Raw genomic sequence first — 25,689 nt, 5'->3', positions numbered from 1 at the left:
GATGCTATTAACTATCGTGGAATTACGGTCACTCCAACCTTATCGAAAATAATAGAAAAGATTTTGAAACTAAGAAAAAATGTAAAAATTATAGAATCTAAAAACCTGTTACAAAGTGGATTCACAAAGGATACCACCCCATAATGTGTGAACTCATCATAGAGGAGTTTGAGAGAGAAAATAAAGACCTAAAAAGATCAACTTGCTTAGCTATGCCTGATGGGAAATCAGCCTGTGATGTCGTAGTACATGCAAACCTCATTAGAAGACTATTTCAAATTGGAATATCGGACCAATCTCTACTAAGGATAAAAAATCTTTACCAAAATGCTGCTTCATGTATTAAATGGAATGGTCACCTTTCGGAACCTTTTCTAGTAGAACAAGGAGTACGTCAAGGTGGTACTGTATCTGCTGACTTGTATAAAGTATATGTCAACCCTTTATTGAACTTCTTGTGTGAAACAGTACAAGGTGGAAAAATTTGTAACATAAACTGTTGTACACATACCTGTGCTGATGATGTCGCTATTATAGCAACTAATCCACTGGAGATACAGTCCTTGTTTGACTTCAGTAGGAGTCCTTGGTTGATATTGCTGTTGACTTCAGTAGAAGAGACGGATATTTGTTACAACCAACTAAAAGTGTAATACTGCCAGTAAGAACAACCACAAAAATAATAGAAACTGAAGAAGGATTCTGGAATATGGATGATACGCCAATGCCAGTAGTTAAAACAGCAAAATGCATTGGAATACATAAATCAGGAAAAAAAACTCAGTCGAAGAAAACACCAAAAAAGCAAGACGCATTGTGCTGACATGAATTATCATTGATATGGTTATATTTATGAATTAACTGCTAACAAAATTTTGAATTTTTGAAATACAAAGGCTTTTCTATCTCGGGCATAGAATACCTTAGCTGTATTTGGCATATATTTTATGAATTTTGGTCCTCAATGCTCTTCAACTTAGTACTTTTTTTGGCATTTTTACCTTTTTTTTGATTCGAGCCTCACTGATGAGTCTTTTGTAGACGAAACGGGCGTCTGGCGTATATACAAAATTTAGTCCTGGTATCTATGATGAGTTTATTTATATAGTTTAATGGGATCAGGTCTACATGGAACCAACGGTTTAGACCCAGAAACAATTATCACACTAGTTAAAACTTTTGTACCACCAATTCTAACTAATGGACTAGAAATTTTGATCCAAAAAGGAAAATCACTAACAACTTTAAAACTATACCACAAGAAATTATTTAAACAGCTATTATCATTATCTACCAATACAGCAGACCCAGCCATTTATATACTCTCTAGACTGGCATTGTACCAACTGAAACTTCAAATGTGTGGAGAAAAGCAGAAAGACAGTTGGTTCATTGATATAAAAAAAACTACTTGTTATATACTAGAAAATATAGAAAACTATCTGGACAATCCACTTACCAAAATGGAAATCATTCATAGACAATAAAGATAAACGTAACAATGAAATTGATCAAAATATTGCTGGACAACTAGAAAGTGTGTGTAGACAGCTAAGTAACAATCTGCATATGAAGCTATATGACAACAAAAATGTGAAAAGAAAAAAAAATATTCATGAAGAGTAAATATCAGTGTATATAAAGTGCGAATCCAGCTAGTTCATTTTTACTGTTATATGCGGGTATGTCTATTGTAGAATTTTAGGATCATGGGAAAACTGTATTTGTTTACGTTTTGAAAATATCAAGTTAAAGGATTTTAAGTTAAGTTTTAACATATTTTCATTGTGATATGTCTTTATAATATACAAACATAGCATTAAAGTTCAAATAAGTGTTATAAAAAGCATCATAATATAGCATATCGATTATTGAAAGCGATCCATTTTAACTATAGATGCGATGAATTATCACTGTTAGTGCAGTCATTATTAATGTAGAATTTTCAAAGATGCGAGGAATTTTTATTGTAGAATTATGTGATAAATGCACTTGCAACAAATGAAAAAAAACTTAGTTGATGACTTTAGGATTTATGATACATGTATTTTCAAATTGAAATACAAACTCCTCATTCATTCTTCATCAAATATATAGCTTTTCAAACTTGTAACAAAAGCGATTCTCAAAATGTCATATTGTATTCTTCAGATTACGTTTCTCCTTGATTTTAACTTATATAGGGAATCACTGGAGCGTGACAGCAGTGAGCCCTGTTAGGCAGTCAGTGGGCCCCTACTTGCGCGAATGGATACTACCGCAGAGGTAAAACCATGCACATTTGGGTTATTGTACACAAAATGCATGCTACAATTCATTTTTGTTGATTTTAGACCCTTTGGAACTCTATGTTGGCTATTTCAGCAACTAGGCAAAAAATCCCCAAACTAGATACACGGTTAGATTCAGCATGTCAACGAATTCCAAATATCTATATTAAAGGACTTTTGTCTATAAATTTGGACCCCACAAAATTGAAAAAGGGACCAAAAATATAAAAAAAAAATGCATGCATCGGATACATTTGTTTTTGAAGGCATGACTGTAACAATAGGATGAATATACAAAAATATCTTATTCTGGGGTCTCATTTGAAATTTCACCTGTCACGCTTGCAAAAAATCGGCAATCCGGCGTGACGCTTATACCCAAATGCGACCCACTATTTTACTCTATTTTGACTCATATTAAGCCCATTATAAATATGTAGGACTCTAAAGTACGATGGTACTCTAAAGTGCGATGGCCACGCTAAAGTGCGATGGTCTACGCTAAAGTATGATGGTGCATCACGCTAAAGTGCGATGGCTGTTTGTTCGCTAAAGTACGATGGTTATCACGCTAAAGTGCGATGGACTAAAAGGGTAATGATTAAGGGCTTAAAATATTAAAGATCACGGATTTAAAAAATAGTCTTCTCGCGAAAGCTAGGACAAGGTTTTATGACATATTTGAAAGGCTTTATAATTACCCGTAGGCTTAAGTGATCATTGTTTTAAATTAAGAAGAACGACCACGTAATAATTGCTAAATTGTAGTTTAGGTGTGACAAAAATCTTAATATCCTGTATATGGTTTTTTTTTTTTATGTCATACCGGTATCACATATTTGGATAATTAGTGTAGCTTGCCGTTCACACAGTCTATCATTAATGTGAGCAATCTTCTCTCAAAGTCGTCATTGTAAATTACAAATACAAAATTCGTTCTATTTTTTTAGCAGACAATTTATGATTTACGCATGGAAATATAAAGTACCTTTATTTTACTGACTTTACTTTTCATTAAAATCGACAATATTTAAACGGGAACGGCAAAGTAAACTGCAAGTTCCCCAACATACACAATGATTTCAATGTAGCCGTTGGCTTCAAATAGAAACAGGACAAAGGATACTTATGCGTATACTTTTGTATCTGTATAGTAAGATGGTCGACTGTAGGACAAAAGCCCTTCTTCTAGCACCGAAAAATCCACATTTGCTTCAGCCGACAAAACACGGTTATCATGTTTCAATTGTGTAAGTCATGACATTTGCTTTGAAGTTGTAAATCAAATATTCGACATTTATCTTACGGCATGTTCATTTTTTGTTTGTATTAAAGACTGTTCACGTCATAATCCATAGTACGTTTATTGCTTCTATATTTTCGCGGACCATCGCACTTTAGCGTGTGTAGGCATCGTACTTTAGCGTAGACCATCGCACTTTAGCGTGACCATCGTACTTTAGCGTCCCCATCACACTTTAGAGTCCTACAAATATATTAAAAAAGTAGCGTGGATTTTTTTTTATCCCTTTTTATCCCGTCTCGTTTAGTTTTTGATCCATTTATAGATGTCGTACGTGACAATGAGACAACTCTCCATCCGAGTCACAATTTATAAAAGTAGACCATTATACGTCAATATACGGTCTTCAACATGGAGTCTTGGCTCACACCGAACAGCAAGTTATAAAGGGCTCCAGTGTAAAACCTTTTTTAACGGGAAAACAAAGGTGCAATCTATATCAAGATGTACGTAATTAGTGGTGAAGTGTCATGGAAATGGATAAAAAAAAAATAAGGATAAAGATCCTTATACGCTTTATAAGAAACTAAATGGAATACATTTGAAATAAATGTTATTTCTATTGAATTTATTAGAGTGTTTTAAAACCAAACTTTCCTCCGTAAGTTAAATTTTATCAAATCTTTCTCTTACTTTAACTATTGTTTGAGCAAGTCGCCTAAATTAAGGCTTTACAGCTAATTTCCTAATGCATGTAAAGCAAAACTTTGGTTGGCTTGCTTGCTTTGTTTGTATAATTGTCTATACAAACTTTGTAAATACGATTGGCATTTTTAAACAATATGAATAGGCATAGTTTAACCTGTATTTTTAATATTTGAATTAAATTGGGTGTTATCATAATGATTATCCAATAAAAAAAAGCAAGCAAATCAACTAAAGTCTTGCTCTACATGCTTAAAGAAATGAGCTGTAAAAGATAAAAAAAAAAATAATTATACAGTGAAAATGCACCGCATATATACAATACTAATGATTCGCTCCACAGTGAAAATGAAAGAATATTATCATTATTCGACAGTAAACATGACTAGCATTACGAAATCATCATAGTGGAATTTAGTTAAATATGAAGAAACTGAATGACAAAACATATTCTACGTTATACAACTTTAATAATTGTATTAAAATGAATATTTTTTACTGCAACAACATCTCAGTACCTGTTAGTTATAAAGCACCTGCACGATCTGTTCGTGAAATATCCTAAATATTCACCTATTTTAGTATATATTTCACAGCTGGATGGCTTTAGGCGCGATAAAACCCCGCTCGCACCTCTTACTTTGTTTTATTAGTATTATGTATTTCTGAACATATACATTTTAACTAATTTTCTTCATTTTCTTCAAAAATTAAAAAAAGGTCGTCTGTTTATTTATCATTCTACATTAGACATTTATGGCATATACAGTAAAAATGATATTTTAGGATCCGCACTTTACATACACTGATACAAATCAAAATTAAAGATACATTTTATCTTTTTATTGTCAAATTATATATATTATATTATGTGCATAACAGTTTCATTATAGAAATCATTTTTATCGATATATTACCGTGTATTCATGGATAAGACATTCATTGTGTATTATAATATTGTGTGGTGAAGGATAACATACTCAACTCCATTGGAGGTGTGCCTACATTGGCAAAATTTAAATCGATACAGATATAGATACAGAAATTGCCGCTTCTTTCTCCTATACTGTTGGTATCCGACATCTGAGATTAAAATATTTGATATAGGACTAGTCTCCTCAACGTCAAGGCTCTAATAAAGATGCAACGAATATTCAAAAGTTTTCTGACCTCAAGGACTTCATTGAAGCATTTAAAGAAAAATCACTGTCCATATTGTAGGTTTATTTATCACAAATTTTTATTAAAGTTCCACTAAAGTCAAAATATAGGACATTTCATAAACTGTACATCTAAACTTTGCCTGTATTTTTCAACCTATAATGAATAAAGTCCTAAACTATGGGAACTTGCCCAACAGGTTCTTGGTCTAAGTGTTGGTCTCTGCACCAGCACAGACTATGCAGTCTATGGGACAAATGCCCAAAAAAAATATATGTCTGTTTACGGTTACCAGACCGACCCTATTTTGAGCGTCAACCCTAAGCCATTTTAATTCCATTGTAAAGTGAAAAATAAACTGAACTCGCTTTAAAAGTGAAGATCGTGTTGCCTGATACATTTCATATAAATCATGAATATGATAGCTGTTTTAAGTTTTAAACATTTCCCCGCCATTTTTTTCCAATCAATAACAAAGGGAAATAATCCAATCATTAAAAATACAGGTAACTTCAGCCCATGTACAACTCTGACCACGGCAAGACAGACTGCAGAAAATAAAATAAAAATACGTACCTACCTACCCTGTTTATTTTGATGATGTAACCTTAAACAGACGTATTTTAATATTTTTTTGGCCTTATAGGTACTGCACATAGAATAGTCTCCACCATATTAACACCTCATGGTAGCTTCAAAAGCCTTTGGTTAGTCTTCTGATATCTTCTGAATGTCAGGACCATACACTTCCATCAGATGACTACTAGTAATCAATGAAGACTTAGCTTTTATTTCCTGGCTGAAAAGTTTTTGAATTATTTTCTTTTAAAATCTGAAGGCCTGCTAGATAACTTTATTTGATTAAAATTTGTATTGATGAATACTGTTACATTTATGATTGATGCATTTATTTCTTATTTCACTATAGGTACAAAGGCTGAGAAATGTAAGCTACCTTTAGATGGACTCAAGATTTTAGATATCAGCAGGTTCTATACTTTTTAGTTTAACAGCATAGAGAAAGAGTAGGAAAATTAAGAGTTTTGTATTTATTTAAAAATTGAACCCATTTATAAAGAAAAATAGAGAAGGTAGTAGTGAGAGGGATAACACATTGTTTATAAATAATCAATGTTAAAATGGTTAAAGTATGGCTTTAACAAGGTATCTTCGCCTTATTCTGAAAACAAACTTATTTTTGCAAGCTTTTATTTTTGAGTCAATAATGAAATTGGATTGTCACAAATATCCTGAATTTCAATCATTCTTATCGTGAGAACATTCATAAAAAAAGTTATAAATAAAAAAACAATACAGCACAAGCTCTTTAAATCGGCAAGAAAGCAAAAAAAAAAAAAAAAAGGGGAAAAATTTACACTAATGAATTGATTAACAGTATTGAGATTGCACCACTTTGTAAATGTTGTGTACTACTTAATAGCCAAATCATTTTTTTTGCAGGATTTTAGCTGGTCCATATTGTACCATGATTCTAGGAGATCTGGGTGCTGAAATCATCAAGGTCGAAAAGCCTGGTAACATTGATTTATTTCATTAATATTCATTATGATAATGTTAAATGAATACAATGTGTCTTTTGCCCTTGTCTGTACATACGTACATCCAAAATAAGTAGTTTGCCTCAACCAAATATAATGAAACTTATACACAATGCTTATTACCCACAAAACTGAGATTAAGTTCTAATTCAGGTTGCATCACTTTTACCTTTCTGGACTAACATGACTTATGTCCCTTCATAATGTTATATGCAAGGGGGCATTATCAGTGTCCCATGGACACATTCTTCATTTATTAGAGAAAGGTTTTCCTGATTGTGCAGATAATATTGAAGTAAACAACAAGTAATCTACCAATAAAACAATTTTCATGGTTCATGTTGTATGTCAAGATTTTTTGATATTGAAAATAGTAAATATATTTTAATTAAAGTTTATAAACTTATGTTAAATAATCTTCTTTTACACTTTAGTGTCATAAAATAAGACAAATGTTATAGTTTAGCCAATTAAAATTAAACATCTAGACTTTGAAACTCATAACATGATAAAAATAAAACAAGCATAACAAGTAAATGAGAGACATAAAACAAGATACAGTTGTTTCTTTTCACAAAACATATAGAATGAATTTTGTAATGTGTGGTTGATGGGATTACTGTAAACACTATCTTTATTTTTTTATTAGGAGCAGGGGATGATACAAGGTCATGGGGACCTCCATTTTGTGGCAAGGAAAGTGTTTATTTTTTGACTGTGAATAGAAACAAAAAGGTTATGACTTAATACTATTTATTAGTTAAACCCAACAACAAAGAGACAAAGTCTCTAGCTGTTTAATGCATCACATATACATACAATGCTTTAAAGTAAATATTGCACTATAGCCTGACATGAAAACGGTATGAACCTGTATTTTATTTTTATGCCCCATTTATGGGCATTATGTTTTCTGGTCTGTGCCTCTGTCTGTTTGTCTGTTCGTTATTCTGTCCGTTTGTCCCGCTTCAGGTTAATGTTTTTGGTTGAAGTAGTTTTTGATGAAGTTGAAAACCAATCTACTTGAAACTTAGTACACATGTTCCTTATGATATGATCTTTCTAATTTAAGTGCCAAATTAGATTTTTTCACATTTTCACTATCCATTGTACATAGAAAATGATAGTTTGGATGGGGCATCCGTGCGCTTTGGACACATTCTTGTTTATATTAGACTATTTGTTTTCCTTTCTGAAATTTTTCATTTTGAGGCTCTTTATAGCTTGATGTTGATTGTTAGTCAAGCCTTTGTGTCGAAGGTTGTTCTTTGACTATAATTGTTTACTTTTTACAAATTGTGACTTGGATGGAGAGTTGTCATCTTCTTTTATCTAACTATGTATTATAGATTTATGTTTGTTTACTATAATGACTATAATGTACCTTTTATGTGTCCAGCTACTCCCCTAAAGTTGAGTTGAGATTTTAAAAAAATCTCATCAACTAGGCATGTGCCTTTTGGAAGTCTGGAACTTTGTCAATTCATTGTCTTCATGTTTTCATTTTAGGAATTTTGTACTCACGGCAGATCTTTGATTGTCTCTATATTCTATTCACAACTTTGATACAAACAGGGCAATGAAGTGTTTGACATATTGATATATTGTGTAAAAACTTGCTAATTGTTCAAGTATTTGTATTTTCCTGCAGATGTCTTTTGTTTTTGTGTGTTATTTAGTTACTGTCTCTTTGAGATATTACCCATGTCAGCTCTGATTTTAATTCATATGTACAAATATCTTTGCTAGTTATCTCTTTTAAACATGTGACAATTGAATGGAAATGAATAGAAAATTCAGAGACCTGCAATTTGTATTTTCATTGACGAAATCATATCTTAGAGTGAAAGTTGATGTTTCCATTTGCATTCATGCTATTTTACTTATTATTTTAGTTGTATTATTCTGCAAGTTCCAAAACTGCAAGATTCAGTTAGTTTAAACATATTTTATTGTTCAAAATGACAAAAGGATCAGACACAAGTTTTACTAAGATTCAGTTTACATTTTACTTTGATGCAACACAATTATAGTTATAATTTGTAAACTGTCTGTCCTTAACAACAATAGCTCAATATGCATTAAGATTCCTCCATATTTCCTGTTATATTTCAGAGTATTGCTATTGACATCAGAACTAAAGATGGCCAAGATCTTATACAAAAGGTAAGTTTTATCAGGATTTTTTTTTTTTTTTTTAAGTATTTACATTTTGTACCTATTTATCTATAGGCAAAATTTGCTCACGTGAAATTCACATAAAAAATTTCACATGAGATTCACCTCAAACGATTTAATTGAATTTGAAAATTTAAAAGTAGTTTGAATTACTTTATTTTTAACATTTGTGTGAAGTTCATGTAAAATTTATTTATATGAAGTTCATGTTAATTTCCATGTAAAATTCATGTTAATTTCATCGTAAAATTCATGTGAATTTTAACGTGAAATTCACATTAAATTTGCATGAGTTTCATATGAGATTCATGTGAAACTCACATAAACAGATTTCATGTGAGTTTCACGTATAAGCTCGTTTGAGGTAAAATTAATTCATGTGAATTTTACATGAGATTTACATGAATTCAAATTCACGTGAAATTGATGTGAAATAAATTTACCTTATATATGCAGTATAAAATTAAAGAGTGAAATTATTTTCTAATAAGTTTCTGAAAAACCTCAACTATATTTTGTATGCATATACAGGTTTTCTTCTATTTATTTTTATTCCACATAGTGTTTGATTCTAGAAAACTAAAAAATATAGAAAACGACCACATTCTAATTTGTTTAAAATTATTTAGTTGAATATTCAGACCCTTTAAAGTAAACATAAAATTGAGAATGAAAATTGGGAATGTATCAAAGAGACAACAACCCTACCATAGAAAAAACAACAGCAGAAGGTCACCAACAGGTCTTCAAGGAGGCGTCCTTCAGCTGGCCCCTAAACAAATATACACTAGTTCAGTGATAATGAACGCCATACTAATTTCCAAATTGTACAAATATCTACCTCAGTTAAAACATTTTCATGAATGAAGGTCTGTAGAGCCTTTACATGTATATGTTTCTCTAAATTAATGTTCTTTTTATTTTTACAGTTGGCCAAGCAATGTGATGTTATGGTTGAGAATTATATCCCTGGTAAACTTGACCAGTACAGCCTTGGGTACAAACATCTTAGTGAGATAGCTCCTCAGTTAATTTACTGTTCTATAACAGGTAGGCTACAGATTTATAGTTATACAATATTTGGTCAACGTCAGGAAAATATAAACTGTTTTGTATGAGGCTGAGAAACTGGGGAAGAACCTCGCCCATACCCAGTTTTGCACTGAGTACAAAACAGTTTATATTTTATGACATTGACCTATTAAAGTGTTAAAATGAACGTTTTCAACAGAAAAACTTTCACCAATACCCCAGAAGTATTTGAATTGTCTTAGTTTTTTGTTTGTGAAAAAGGGTTTTTGAGAATTATTGATACAGGGCTGGCACATTGTGCAGATGCAAAAAAGTGGGGTTTATATGCAGTCATGCACTTGGCCATGCTTTGATTTAATTGTTAAAAAATGATTCTTGATTGTCAGGATATGGTCAAACAGGCCCTTACTCACAACGAGCAGGATATGATGTAATTGTATCAGGAGTGGGTGGATTAATGCAGATCACTGGACCAGAGGTGAGGTATGAACACCCAAAATAGTCAATTGTACCTTTTTAGTCATATATATGAAAAGCATTGTAAGTGAAAATTTCACAGAATTTTGTTTAAGTTTTAATATTTAAATTAAGTTTCCAGTTTTTAAAATATTGTCTGTCAATGAAAGCATAGTTCTACTTTCAAGATTTATATTCCTCTTCTATATATTTATGTTCTGTTTTATCACAATTGTATTTTCTAATATTCTATTTATTCAACATACTGGTTCATCTATAGGATGGAGACCCTTGTAAAGTAGGTGTGGCTATGACTGATCTATCCACGGGACTTTATGCCCATGGGGCTATCTTAGCAGCAGTTTTACAGAGACAGATTACGGGGAGAGGACAACATATAGACTGTAACTTATTCTCAACGCAGGTAATTAGTCAGACATGCAAACACACATATTTATAGCATGCACAAAACCATAAACTCATATTTATGTATGCACAAAGATATGTGCTGATTACAAGTTAAATTATCTTTATTTCATTTTAATAATTTTACGTATTTAGGTTTGTCTATCAAAGGCACACATTGCAGGATAATACATTTTTAACAGTTCATCAATTTGACCAGTTTTGAAAGGATGATGGTTTTTTTAAAGGTGAAAAAGAACTTATATTTCTAGGTCACAATTTCAAAGTAAAGTGTGCTTGTAATGAATCTTCATTTAATCTGAAGTAAATTCGATTGAATTCGCTAATCCTGTTCACACACTCTTCTTTTTTTAATTCAAATTGATTCAAATTGGCTAATTTGCATTATCCAATTGGCATAAGAAATGTGTTTTGTTAATACAAATTAAAAATTAACTCATTCAGACAGTAAAGAAAATTTCATGCGCATTGCAATTTGATTTAGAACTTACATTCAGAAATAAACGTTTCGAATTAGTTAATGCAAATTGAAATTCGAATTACGTGTGAACTCAACATATAATTTGAAGATATTTCATAATGATCATTCATCATACATGTACACTGTTAAAATGATTTAGGTCGTTTTAAACTTTGCTTTTTATATTGTAAGCTTTATTCCTGTTCGATTTTATATATGTAAAACAATTTGTTTTTGAAACTCTGGGCTAAATTTATAGTTAATTGTTTTTGGAAGGGTAAAAAACATCTAAAATTAATATGTTGACATGTTGATGTCTTCTACATTATGATTCTCAGAGATAAGAAAAAAGAAGGTTTATATTTATTTCTCCAAAAAACATTTTAGACAAAAATAAAGTTAAGAAAAACTTATAAATCTGATAATTTGAAATTAACTCCCTTTATGTTTTTTTTTTGATGGCCTTGACAAATATAATGAACAAACTTTCTGAAGCGTGTTTGGTTCTATTTAGGTTGCATCGTTAATTAATATTGGATCAAATTATCTGAATGCTGGAATGGAAGCTAAAAGACATGGTACAGCCCATCAAAGTATTGTTCCTTATCAGGTATATATATTTACTACACAGCTACTTTTGCATAGGTACTATTTCTGTACTAAAAATGTGTAGTACTGGAAATCTACTTTTAAAATTCAGTACTATTTTGTTACTCTAAAATTATTGTAATATTAAGGTACCTGTATTTTACAGTACTTTATTTGTACTTGAAATTTAGGTACTAAAAATTTTTGGGTACTACTGTTACATTTTCAGCATTTTGAAAGTTTTTTCTATTTCAAATTTAAGTTATGATTTTCAAGAATATTGTATTACAATGTATTTCTGTACCAAAATATTTAGTACAAATCAAGTACATTGTACTGTAAATTACAAGTACCTAAATATTACAATAGTTTTAAAGTAAAGAAATAGTACTAAATATTAAAAGTAAATTTCCAGTACTGCATTTTTTATACGACCGCAAATTTTGAAAAAAATTTTGTCGTATATTGCTATCACGTTGGCGTCGTCGTCTTCGTCGTCCGAATACTTTTAGTTTTCGCACTCTAACTTAAGTAAAAGTGAATAGAAATCTATGAAATTTTAACACAAGGTTTATGACCATAAAAGGAAGGTTGGTATTGATTATGGGAGTTTTGGTCCCAACATTTTAGGAATTAGGGGCCAAAAAGGGCCCAAATAAGCATTTTCTTGGTTTTCGCACTATAACTGTAGTTTAAGTTAATAGAAATCTATGAAATTTTGACACAAGGTTTATGACCACAAAAGAAAGGTTGGGATTGATTTTGGGAGTTTTGGTTTCAACAGTTTAGGAATTAGGGGCCAAAAAGGGCCCAAATAAGCATTATTCTTGGTTTTCGCACAATAACTTTAGTTTAAGTATATAGAAATCAATGAAATTTAAACACAATGTTTATAACCACAAAAGGAAGGTTGGTATTGATTTTGGGAGTTTAGGTCCCAACAGTTTAGGAATTAGGGGCCAAAAAGGGACCCAAATAAGCATTTATCTTGGTTTTCGCACCATAACGTTAGTATAAGTAAATAGAAATCTATGAAATTTAAACACAAGGTTTATGACCATAAAAGGAAGGTTGGTATTGTTTTTGGGAGTTTTGGTCCCAACAGTTTAGGAATAAGGGGCCCAAAGGGTCCAAAATTAAACTTTGTTTGATTTCATCAAAATTGAATAATTGGGGTTCTTTGATATGCCGAATCTAACTGTTTATGTAGATTCTTAACTTTTGGTCCCGTTTTCAAATTGGTCTACATTAAGGTCCAAAGGGTCCAAAATTAAACTAAGTTTGCTTTTGACAAAAAATGAATCGGTTGGGTTCTTTGATATGTTGAATCTAAAAATGTACTTAGATTCTTGATTATTGGCCCAGTTTTCAAGTTGGTCCAAATCGGGGTCCAAAATTAAACTTTGTTTGATTTCATAAAAAATTGAATAAATGGGGTTCTTTGATATGCCAAATCTAACTGTGTATGTAGATTCTTCATTTTTGGTCCTGTTTTCAAATTGGTCTACATTAAAGTCCAAAGGGTCCAATATTAAACTAAGTTTGATTTTAACAAAAATTGAATTCTTGGGACTCTTTGATATGCTGAATCTAAACATGTACTTAGATTCTTGATTATGGGTCCAGTTTTCAAGTTGGTCCAAATCAGGATCTAAAATTATTATATTAAGTATTGTGCAATAGCAAGTCTTTTCAATTGCACAGTATTGCGCAATGGCAAGAAATATCTAATTGCACAATATTGTGAAATAGCAATTTTTTTTTGTAATTAGAGTTATCTTTCTTTGTCCAGAATAGTAAGCAAGAAATATCTTATTGTGCAATAGCAATAATTTTTTTTATTGGAGTTATCTTTCTTTGTCCAGAGTCAACTTAAATCTTTGTTATATACAATATACAATGTATATTCACTTTTTACTACCAACTGATAAATTAAAATAATCTTTACCATTCAGTGATAACAAGCAGTTTTTTTACATCTTAAATCTTAATATTTTATGATGTATTGAAATGAGTAGTTATTGTTGCAAACTCCATTAGAATATTTTAATTGAGATTAGTTTTGGAATAATGGAAAGGGGGATGTGATTAAAAAAATTGGGTTCAATTTTTCTCATTTGAAATTTCATAAATAAAAAGAAAATTTCTTCAAACATTTTTTTGAGAGGATTACTATTCAACAGCATAGTGAATTGCTCTTAGAGAAAACAAAAAAAAATAAGTTCATTAGAACACATTCATTCTGTGTTAGAAACCTATGCTGTGTCAACTATTTAATCACAATCCAAATTTAGAGCTGAATCCAGCTTGAATGTTGTGTCCATACTTGCCCCAACCGTTCAGGGTTCTACCTCTGCGGTCGTATAAAGCTACGCCCTGCGGAGCATCTGGTTTTATTACAGAAATAGTACCTATGAAAAAGTAGCTGAGTAGAACTGGATTCCATATAGGCATTGTACCCTTGCTGAAGGGGGATAGTTGTTTACATCCGTTCAGTCAAACTATGTTGTATTTGTCTATCCCATTACATATTTTATGTCAATTTTCTCTATCTACATTTAGTGCTTCCTGAAATTTTGAGGTAAGATTCATGTAAGCATGCTATGCATTGTGATGCAATTTATAAAGCATCAGTTATTTTAATTTGTGTCTACTAGTTAGTCATAAGATTGACCTATTAATAATACAGGAGTTACTTGACCTACTAGATCTCTTTCAAAATTTAATGATCAAAGATCAAGCTTCAGGATTAGGTCAATTCTATATGATAAATAAACAAATTTTTAACCGTAAGTTTTATAAAAAGTGAAAACACAGAAGATAACCTTTAAGAGTTGTTATTGATATGAGTGAAGTCCATACCTTCATTTGTATTTCCTATTGAATTTGACTGTCAAAAAGTTGAATGTTATGGATGTTCATGTTTTTGTCAGATTATCAGTAGAATTAGCCCAGTCAATCTAGCATAAATTTGACTCTAACCCGAAAGTAATTGCAACAGAATTTTTTAAAGTTTTTATCTTTAGCATTATAACACTAATATACACAGAAAAAAGTTCCATAGAATCTTTCTTGAGGAAGACTAAAAAAATCACCATTTAAAATTCCTATGAAGATTTGCATTGAAAAGGGAGATAACTCTTGCAAAAAAGGCAGAAATATCAATAACAATTGATACAAAATTATAACTCTACTGCTTCTACTCAACAGAATGTCTTGATTCTTGATTTTTTTAGCAGTATAACAAACAACTCTAAAGGTGTTTTCATATATTTTATCAAGCTATAATCTAAATTTGGTAATTCATTTGTTGACCCTTTATTGAATTTTTCAACATGTCAGGGTAAATAATCTCAAATTTAATAAAAAATAATTAAGCATGTATTCTTCTTTTCGTGGTTTAAAGTTTCTTTAGATAAGTAAGTTGCTGAAAAAATACAATATACAGATATAAACAAGACCAAATGTTCACATTATTTTTTCAAAATGGTTACAAAGCTTCAAATTGCAATTTCTTTAATGAAAAATGCATGAAAAAAATAAAACTACCCATAACACTTTGGTTTTGTACGTGTCATGAGCAGAAGATTAAATAAACTAGTCAAATACAAATTTTATAACCCCATCAAAGTATCATACATAACATAAATTTCAAGAAAACAACCAAAAACTGACTAAAAAAAAAGACTCATTTTTGCAAGAGTTATCTCCCCTTCAAATGTTAATTTCCGTAGAAATTAAAAAAGCTGATTTTGAGTTTTACTCAAGTTAGATTTTATGGGACTTTTGTCTGTGTATATAAAGGGCATAATTCTATAGATTAGAACTAAAACATTTTCTGTTGCAATTAGTTTAAGGTTAAATCTAAATCTTCAAAATTTTTACAGATCGTCTAAAAGAATTCACTATCATAGTCTATTGATTTATGTGTATTCTTAAACTTTATTGCTAAGACTGTCAATTCATTATTCACTTATAATCAATGAAGACATTTCAATCCATGCACTCTTAAGAGTTCAATATCATTGTATTTTTAGCAACTCTCTTGAGTGATTTAGAAACTTACTTTTTAGGCATTTAAGACAAAGGACAGCTACATTCTTGTTGGAGCAGGCAATGATAAACAATTTCAGACTTTATGTAAGGTGAGTGTTTTAACAGCTAATTGGTCCATCCATCTGTACTCATTTTAACCACAACTCCTATATATTTTATGATCTTTGTGAGAGTTATTGCTTCTTGACATTGCTGTTTAGATATATCATACTTAATCATGCTAATGAAAGTTATAATCAGATTTGTTTTAAGGGGTTCTCATTGGGAGGTTCCGAACCAGGATCCCACTTACTGTTTTGTCAGATTCTCGTATCCCACTAGACCTCATTTCCCATTTTCACAACACAATAATTTGACTTTCATGTGTCACGCTTACACAAAAACATCAATCCTGTGTCACGTTTAGACCCCAATGAGACCCACTTTTAATTAACCCTTATGGTACATATGGGAAATGAGTTCATTAGTAGAATTTTTGAAAGGTTCAGTGTAATTACTGTGGATTCTGCCTTAAATAAGGATCAAAGTTCTAACAGAAGAACTTAAATTTATTGGACTTTCCTTTATTCAGGTTCAGAGAAAATGTGATTGTTTTTTCTCAGTGTGATTAATGTAATCTACCATTCATGTTTGTAACGTTCAACCTTTAACCATTTCATTTTACTATTAATTATAGTTGTTACTGTAGGACTTGTATGTATACATTTTAGGTGTTACTGTAGGACTTGTATGTATACATTTTAGGTGTTACTGTAGAACTTGTATGTATACATTTTAGGTGTTACTGTAGGACTTGTATGTATACATTTTAGGTGTTACTGTAGGACTTGTATGTATACATTTTAGGTGTTACTGTAGGACTTGTATGTATACATTTTAGGTGTTACTGTAGGACTTGTATGTATACATTTTAGGTGTTACTGTGTATGTATACATTTTAGGTGTTACTGTAGGACTTGTATGTATACATTTTAGGTGTTACTGTAGAACTTGTATGTATACATTTTAGGTGTTACTGTAGGACTTGTATGTATACATTTTAGGTGTTACTGTAGGACTTGTATGTATACATTTTAGGTGTTACTGTAGGACTTGTATGTATACATTTTAGGTGTTACTGTAGAACTTGTATGTATACATTTTAGGTGTTACTGTAGGACTTGTATGTATACATTTTAGGTGTTACTGTAGAACTTGTATGTATACATTTTAGGTGTTACTGTAGGACTTGTATGTATACATTTTAGGTGTTACTGTGTATGTATACATTTTAGGTGTTACTGTAGGACTTGTATGTATACATTTTAGGTGTTACTGTAGGACTTGTATGTATACATTTTAGGTGTTACTGTGTATGTATACATTTTAGGTGTTACTGTAGGACTTGTATGTATACATTTTAGGTGTTACTGTAGGACTTGTATGTATACATTTTAAGTGTTACTGTAGGACTTGTATGTATACATTTTAAGTGTTACTGTAGGACTTGTATGTATACATTTTAGGTGTTACTGTAGGACTTGTATGTATACATTTTAGGTGTTACTGTAGGACTTGTATGTATACATTTTAGGTGTTACTGTAGGACTTGTATGTATACATTTTAGGTGTTACTGTGTATGTATACATTTTAGGTGTAACTGTAGGACTTGTATGTATACATTTTAGTTGTTACTGTAGGACTTGTATGTATACATTTTAGGTGTTACTGTAGGACTTGTATGTATACATTTTAGGTGTTACTGTAGGACTTGTATGTATACATTTTAGGTGTTACTGTAGGACTTGTATGTATACATTTTAGGTGTTACTGTAGGACTTGTATGTATACATTTTAGGTGTTACTGTAGGACTTGTATGTATACATTTTAGGTGTTACTGTAGGACTTGTATGTATACATTTTAGGTGTTACTGTAGGACTTGTATGTATACATTTTAAGTGTTACTGTAGGACTTGTATGTATACATTTTAGGTGTTACTGTGTATGTATACATTTTAGGTGTTACTGTAGGACTTGTATGTATACATTTTAGGTGTTACTGTAGGACTTGTATGTATACATTTTAGGTGTTACTGTAGAACTTGTATGTATACATTTTAGGTGTTACTGTAGGACTTGTATGTATACATTTTAAGTGTTACTGTAGGACTTGTATGTATACATTTTAGGTGTTACTGTAGGACTTGTATGTATACATTTTAGGTGTTACTGTGTATGTATACATTTTAGGTGTTACTGTAGGACTTGTATGTATACATTTTAGGTGTTACTGTGTATGTATACATTTTAGGTGTTACTGTAGGACTTGTATGTATACATTTTAGGTGTTACTGTAGGACTTTTATGTATACATTTTAGGTGTTACTGTAGAACTTGTATGTATACATTTTAGGTGTTACTGTACGACTTGTATGTATACATTTTAAGTGTTACTGTAGGACTTGTATGTATACATTTTAGGTGTTACTGTGTATGTATACATTTTAGGTGTTACTGTAGGACTTGTATGTATACATTTTAGGTGTTACTGTAGGACTTGTATGTATACATTTTAGGTGTTACTGTAGGACTTGTATGTATACATTTTAGGTGTTACTGTAGAACTTGTATGTATACATTTTAGGTGTTACTGTAGGACTTGTATGTATACATTTTAAGTGTTACTGTAGGACTTGTATGTATACATTTTAGGTGTTACTGTAGGACTTGTATGTATACATTTTAGGTGTTACTGTGTATGTATACATTTTAGGTGTTACTGTAGGACTTGTATGTATACATTTTAGGTGTTACTGTGTATGTATACATTTTAGGTGTTACTGTAGGACTTGTATGTATACATTTTAGGTGTTACTGTAGGACTTGTATGTATACATTTTAGGTGTTACTGTAGGACTTGTATGTATACATTTTAGGTGTTACTGTACGACTTGTATGTATACATTTTAAGTGTTACTGTAGGACTTGTATGTATACATTTTAGGTGTTACTGTGTATGTATACATTTTAGGTGTTACTGTAGGACTTGTATGTATACATTTTAGGTGTTACTGTAGGACTTGTATGTATACATTTTAGGTGTTACTGTAGAACTTGTATGTATACATTTTAGGTGTTACTGTAGGACTTGTATGTATACATTTTAAGTGTTACTGTAGGACTTGTATGTATACATTTTAGGTGTTACTGTAGGACTTGTATGTATACATTTTAGGTGTTACTGTGTATGTATACATTTTAGGTGTTACTGTAGGACTTGTATGTATACATTTTAGGTGTTACTGTGTATGTATACATTTTAGGTGTTACTGTAGGACTTGTATGTATACATTTTAGGTGTTACTGTAGGACTTGTATGTATACATTTTAGGTGTTACTGTAGAACTTGTATGTATACATTTTAGGTGTTACTGTAGGACTTGTATGTATACATTTTAGGTGTTACTGTAGGACTTGTATGTATACATTTTAGGTGTTACTGTAGGACTTGTATGTATACATTTTAGGTGTTACTGTAGGACTTGTATGTATACATTTTAAGTGTTACTGTAGGACTTGTATGTATACATTTTAGGTGTTACTGTGTATGTATACATTTTAGGTGTTACTGTAGGACTTGTATGTATACATTTTAGGTGTTACTGTAGGACTTGTATGTATACATTTTAGGTGTTACTGTAGGACTTGTATGTATACATTTTAGGTGTTACTGTAGAACTTGTATGTATACATTTTAGGTGTTACTGTAGGACTTGTATGTATACATTTTAGGTGTTACTGTAGGACTTGTATGTATACATTTTAGGTGTTACTGTAAGACTTGTATGTATACATTTTAGGTGTTACGACTGGATTCTTTGTTGGAGGATAGCAAATACACAACAAACAAACTTCGTGTGGATAATAGGAAGAGTTTACTCTCAATATTGGACAACTTGTAAGTGTTTCAACTTGATTAAATTTCTTCTTAGTTTTCTAATTGCTGAGTAATTGTTCCTGAATTCTAGTTTATTTTTAATGATTTCATCAGCCTGGTTATCTAAAATATTTCTAATCCTATTTTCTCAGTATTGATTATAGTATTCCTTTTAAATAATCAGTTTGATACACTTTATTCACAAACCATTATTAAGGGCAAGGGTTAGAACCTTTCTACTTACTGTTTTATTCACATTATTCACAAACCATTATTAAGGGCAAGGGTTAGAACCTTTCTACTTACTGTTTTATTCACTTTATTCACAAACCATTATTAAGGGCAAGGGTTAGAACCTTTCTACTTACTGTTTTATTCACATTATTCACAAACCATTAGTAAGGGCAAGGGTTATAACCTTTCTACTTACTGTTTTATTCACATTATTCACAAACCATTATTAGGGGCAGGGGGTTAGAACCTTTCTACTTACTGTTTTATTCACATTATTCACAAACCATTATTAGGGACAAGGGTTAGAACCTTTCTACTTACTGTTTTATTCACATTATTCACAAACCATTATTAGGGACAAGGGTTAGAACCTTTCTACTTACTGTTTTATTCACATTATTCACAAACCATTATTAGGGGCAAGAGTTAGAACCTTTCTACTTACTGTTTTATTCACATTATTCACAAACCATTATTAGGGGCAAGAGTTAGAACCTTTCTTCTTACTGTTTTTATTCTAAATTTCAGATGGGATTTGAAAAAAAAATCTTACTTGTACTGAAAATTACCAATAAAAAAACATAAAACAAAAATAAAATTTAAGATTTTTTTTTGCTCTCTGTCTGACAGTTAGTTGATAACATATGTCATAGATATACAACATGCCATAGTCTTTTCATGAGACTCCCATTCTGAACAGAAATAAAGATTTGAATGATGACCGAACGTATGCCAAATACTTGTCTTTATTAAATTTCAGATTTATAACAAAGAAGACCAAAGCCTGGTTAGATGTGTTTGATGGTTGTGGAATACCCTATGGTCCTCTGAATGATATGGAAAACGTCTTTAGTGATCCACAGGTATGGTATAACAGATTGGTTCCTGCAATAAATTAAACAGATATGTATAGATTATCGGGTTGTCTACACATTCATATCATAAAATATCAGCTGTGAGCCGCAATGTGAACCTTTTATGGCGAGTGAGGGTAGAGAACGAGCTAAAAAGTTTCATATTGTTCGGAGTGGCTGATATTTTACAATATCTTTACGTAGAAAACCCAACTATCTGTTTATCATTCTATTAGTGGTCTTTTTTTCCTCTCCCTAAAACAGTTTTACACTTGACGAAAGCAAGCTTGATAACATCTCCTCTCCCACTGTGACGTCACTGATAACTTCTCCTCTCACATTGTGATGTCACTGATAATGCCTGGTTTTATTTTGAAGTCTTGATACGAGAATTACTGAGCGACAGAGAAGGGTGATATAGGCGTAGGGAAGGACTATAAAATTATGGTTTGCTATGCAGTTATGAACACATATGTATTGTAATGTTCCGGGGTTTTCTTGTCAGGATATACACCCGTAGTTACTTTTGTGGGCCTCCGGAGAAGAAAGTAATAATAAGAATCATAATGGAACATCATAAATTGTATTATTTCCATTTAAACAATACATCAAATACAGCTGTTCAAGAAAGAAAACATGTTACTAATTATATACAATAAGTCATATGGCAAAGTGCATTACTTGCACCAACTTTAATAATAATAGATCTACTTGGTGCACAGCATTCAAATACTCAGCCTACTCGGTGCAGCAAATCTACTTGGTGCAGGAAAATCTACTTGGTGCACTGTATTTATATACTTTCACCAAGCAACTTTACTTGGTGCAGCAAATCTACTTTAAGAGAGACTGCTAACTGCATGGAGGTTTTTGGAGAGAAGCTCAACGTAGGAACATGCATTCCTTATTTTATACTACGTGTGAGGTAATACACAAGTTCTTCATAAATAAGAACATGAAACGTTACATTTGGCGCGTTATACTGAAACTAAGAATAAACAAATACAAAAAGAACAATTACACATATAAATAAAGTAGATATATAGATTTAAAGAAGTCATAATATAAGGTCAAATTATGCTATTTCTTCTGTAACATAAGAATCACAACACAACAAAGGACATCTGCTTGTATCAAGTGTAGAACGGAGACCACAGTAAAACTATATTAGCTTTCAAATCTCTGGGGTGTAACAGTTTGTAATGGTCGTTTTTAAGTTTAATTTCTAAGACCACATTCATTCTGTGTCAGAAACCTATGTCAACTACTTAATCACAATCCAAATTCAGAGCTGTATCAAGCTTGAATGTTGTGTCCATACTTGCCCCAACTGTTCAGGGTTCAAACTCTGTAATCGTATAAATCTGCGCCCTGCAGAGCATCTGGTTTTCCCTTGCTTTAAGTCTATCTGATCAATTGACTTTCCTTGTTGATTAGAATTGATAGTTATGTTTTAACAACACAATCTCGGGCAAGGGGAGGTTAGCACCTCCACACATGTTAAACTATGGTACATTCTTTATGTGCATGTAATCCAGTGGCTGTCATTGATTACTTTCAGCAATTTTTGAATTTTCTAAAGTCTACATTGTTTGATCTTTATTTCAGACTTTACACAATGATATGATCCTAGAGATGGAACATTCTATAGCAGGAAAAGTTAGAGTACCAGGTAGGTCATTAAGTTTGTATCTTAATATTCCGACTACCATTGGATGAGGTCCTGTGAATCCAACTAGGAAATATGAGCAAGATATATTAATGGAAAAATGGTTGACCAATGATAATTGATAAAAACATTCTATAGTTGAAAAACAGTCTTAAAAAATAAGATAAAATCACATAACTTTCTTCATTTACATGTGAACATTGCAAATAGTAATTATCCAATGTGGCAGAAAACCCCAAGACTCTTAAACAAACTGATCATAAAAATTGTTTGTTTTTGTCAGTTAGTAGTTTAAAAATCACATAACATTCTTCATTTACATGTGAACATTGCAAATAGTAATTATCCAATGTGGCAGAAAACCCCAAGACTCTTAAACAAACTGATCATGAAAATTGTTTGTTTTTGTCAGTTAGTAGTTTAGCAGTAGTTGCAGTTGTCCAAAGTAGTTCTGACAATTGACAGATTTTGTTATGGACTGGCTTGGGCGCTCCACAACCCCAGCCATTGTGATTTAAGGCCATCAGATCTAGCAATCTCAGGCTAAAACTTCAAATACATGATGCTTACCTAGTTTTGAATTTGTTGCAAAATCCATATTTGGCTGTGGGAAATCTAAAAATTTACTGAAAATGATTGATTGAGATAGAGGTGCCCAACTTGTCTGAGGCTGCATGACATGTTTTCATTGTCAAAAATGACATAACTACACCTATTAATAAATGACAAAACTATAATTTACACAATAAAACTTATTTATTTATCGATAGAAATTCACCATTTCAGAATATAATGCATTGTTGGTAATATTTTGAAAAGCGTACAATAAAATGTAGTGATTGGTTTGAAATATGATAAACTATAGAAATACAACCAATGACCTAACGTTATATTTCATTTTGGTGTACGAACAATGAGATTACCCATAGTCCTTTACATTCTGAAAAAGCGAATTGTACGATTGTAAGAGTTTAAAAGGCTGTGACATTTTGTTCACTTATTTTATAGGTAAGGCAGTGAAGTACAGTGAAAGACAGATGAAACCTACACTACCACCACCAACGCTTGGACAACATACTAATGAAATATTACAGAGCATGCTTAATTTATCAGAGAATGACATTAAAAGTTTGAGAGATAAAAAAGTTATACAATAATATCTTCCACTACAGCTAGAAACCAAATACCAATGTTTATTTATATTTATCAAAAGGACATATTATGCATTATTTTTATATTTCCATTTTTTTTTTTTTTTTTAAATGTTAAAGAAAGGCAAAGTAAACTAGATGATACATGTAATTATGAATCAAAGGATTATTACAGGTGCAACTTTACATAGTCATACATGTGAACCTCCCGACGGGAGTACAATAATCGTGTTTTCAGGGGTCTCCTCCCGTCCTCCTGTTTAGGAGAAAAAACACCCCTGTATTTACGACAGAATTTATGTCGATAGAAAACTTTCTGATCTGAGTCCTAATCTCCTGACCAAAATTTCCAAATCTGCTGATCTGATTTTCACAGTCCATCACATGTATGCATGGTAAGCATAAGCATTAGCATGGGAATTTAAGCAATTATATATTCTAATGCAACAACGTTTGTCACGTTCATTTTGATTGGATAACGTCACTTATTTACATGGCATCAATTGACAGTTGATGCTATGGGACGTACGCGCAAGCGCAGACGGCATATGACAGATTTTAAATACATGTTTTAACGTTGTTTTCTGTCGGTTTCATTAGAATGGAGATAACAATATTGTATTTTAAGCTCCGACGGCATCAATTGGGGATTTGATGGTCACAAATACCCGTTTACTGTCTCCGCTAACGCGTCGCCAGTTAACTTAATTTGCGACCATCAAATCCCCAATTGATGCTGTCGGAGCTTAAAATACAATACAGTTATCTCCTAATTTTAGGGGTTGGATCTGTGTGAAATAACTCCCTAATCACCTTTGGTTGGTAATATAATTAGTTTGAAGTATTTATTTGATACCAATTTAGACATGTGGTGGTTTGTAAAATATATTTATGAAAATGTTTGACAGAAATCTAGGAGTCATTTTAAAGTTCATGTCCGTAAATCTAGGTTAACCTCACAAAGCTGGTACTGATACATTAGTGTGCTGGATAAACATTTATTTCTGGAACTGTGCCAAACTTGTTAGAATATTACTAGAGGCTTTACACAGAAATAATTACATAAGATGTATGTTTCATTATAATACTTTATTTTGATTGGCTATCAAACGTGTTATTCAGTAAGCAATTGCATCACTCAATAAAACTTTTCATTCATGATAACACATGGTCCCAAAATAAAGTGCACAGGTGAATAAATTACAAAAATTGTAAAATTCCTGTTTTCATGATCATAGCTAAAAAATGTAATTATAAGTATTGAATGCTTCTTTTTGTAACTTTATAGGGGTGTAAAAGCGTTGACCGTGCACACATTTTTAGTTACAAAATGTACTTCGGTCAACGCTTTTACACCCCAATAAATTTACAAAAAGAAGCATTCAATTCTTAAGTAATATGATAGACAATTGTATTCAATTTTTATAAAATAAATTAATATCAAAATTTATATAGCATATAAAGATTTGGTATTTTTGAGGGCACATTACATTGTGTTAATTTTTAAAGAATGCAGTTTTTGAATTTATTCCATATTGATAGAACTTTAGTAGGTTTTTTTTCTATATGAATGGGATTTTGAATAAATAAGCATATACACCCGTGGAAAAAAGTATATTCACCGTGCAAAACGTCACATGCTTTTACTTGTATAAATACTTTAAGATTGTTTGATGTACAATAAATTTTGATAAATAACTGTCATAACAGACAAATCTCATGGTTCTA

The 25,689-nt window shown here is 31.4% G+C and overlaps 1 protein-coding gene across 1 annotated transcript; it reads left to right on the top strand.

The window, feature by feature from the left end:
• The first annotated feature begins 5,262 nt into the window (after positions 1-5,262).
• LOC134706274 (succinate--hydroxymethylglutarate CoA-transferase-like) lies at positions 5,263-24,609 on the top strand. Its single transcript, XM_063565048.1, has 14 exons — positions 5,263-5,435; positions 6,308-6,368; positions 6,841-6,914; positions 7,588-7,673; positions 9,054-9,104; positions 10,046-10,166; positions 10,535-10,626; positions 10,885-11,028; positions 12,005-12,100; positions 16,152-16,223; positions 19,977-20,074; positions 21,048-21,150; positions 22,750-22,813; positions 23,819-24,609. Exons 1-14 carry the CDS (start codon positions 5,360-5,362, stop codon positions 23,965-23,967), a joined length of 1,287 nt encoding a protein of 428 aa, XP_063421118.1. The 5' UTR covers positions 5,263-5,359; the 3' UTR covers positions 23,968-24,609.
• Positions 24,610-25,689: the final 1,080 nt, after the last annotated feature.

This window comes from Mytilus trossulus, chromosome 2, assembly GCF_036588685.1.
Source record: "Mytilus trossulus isolate FHL-02 chromosome 2, PNRI_Mtr1.1.1.hap1, whole genome shotgun sequence".
Classification (NCBI taxonomy): Eukaryota; Metazoa; Mollusca; class Bivalvia; order Mytilida; family Mytilidae; genus Mytilus; species Mytilus trossulus.
Note: the sequence above shows the minus strand (reverse complement) of the source record. Positions and strands in the feature narration are given on the sequence as shown.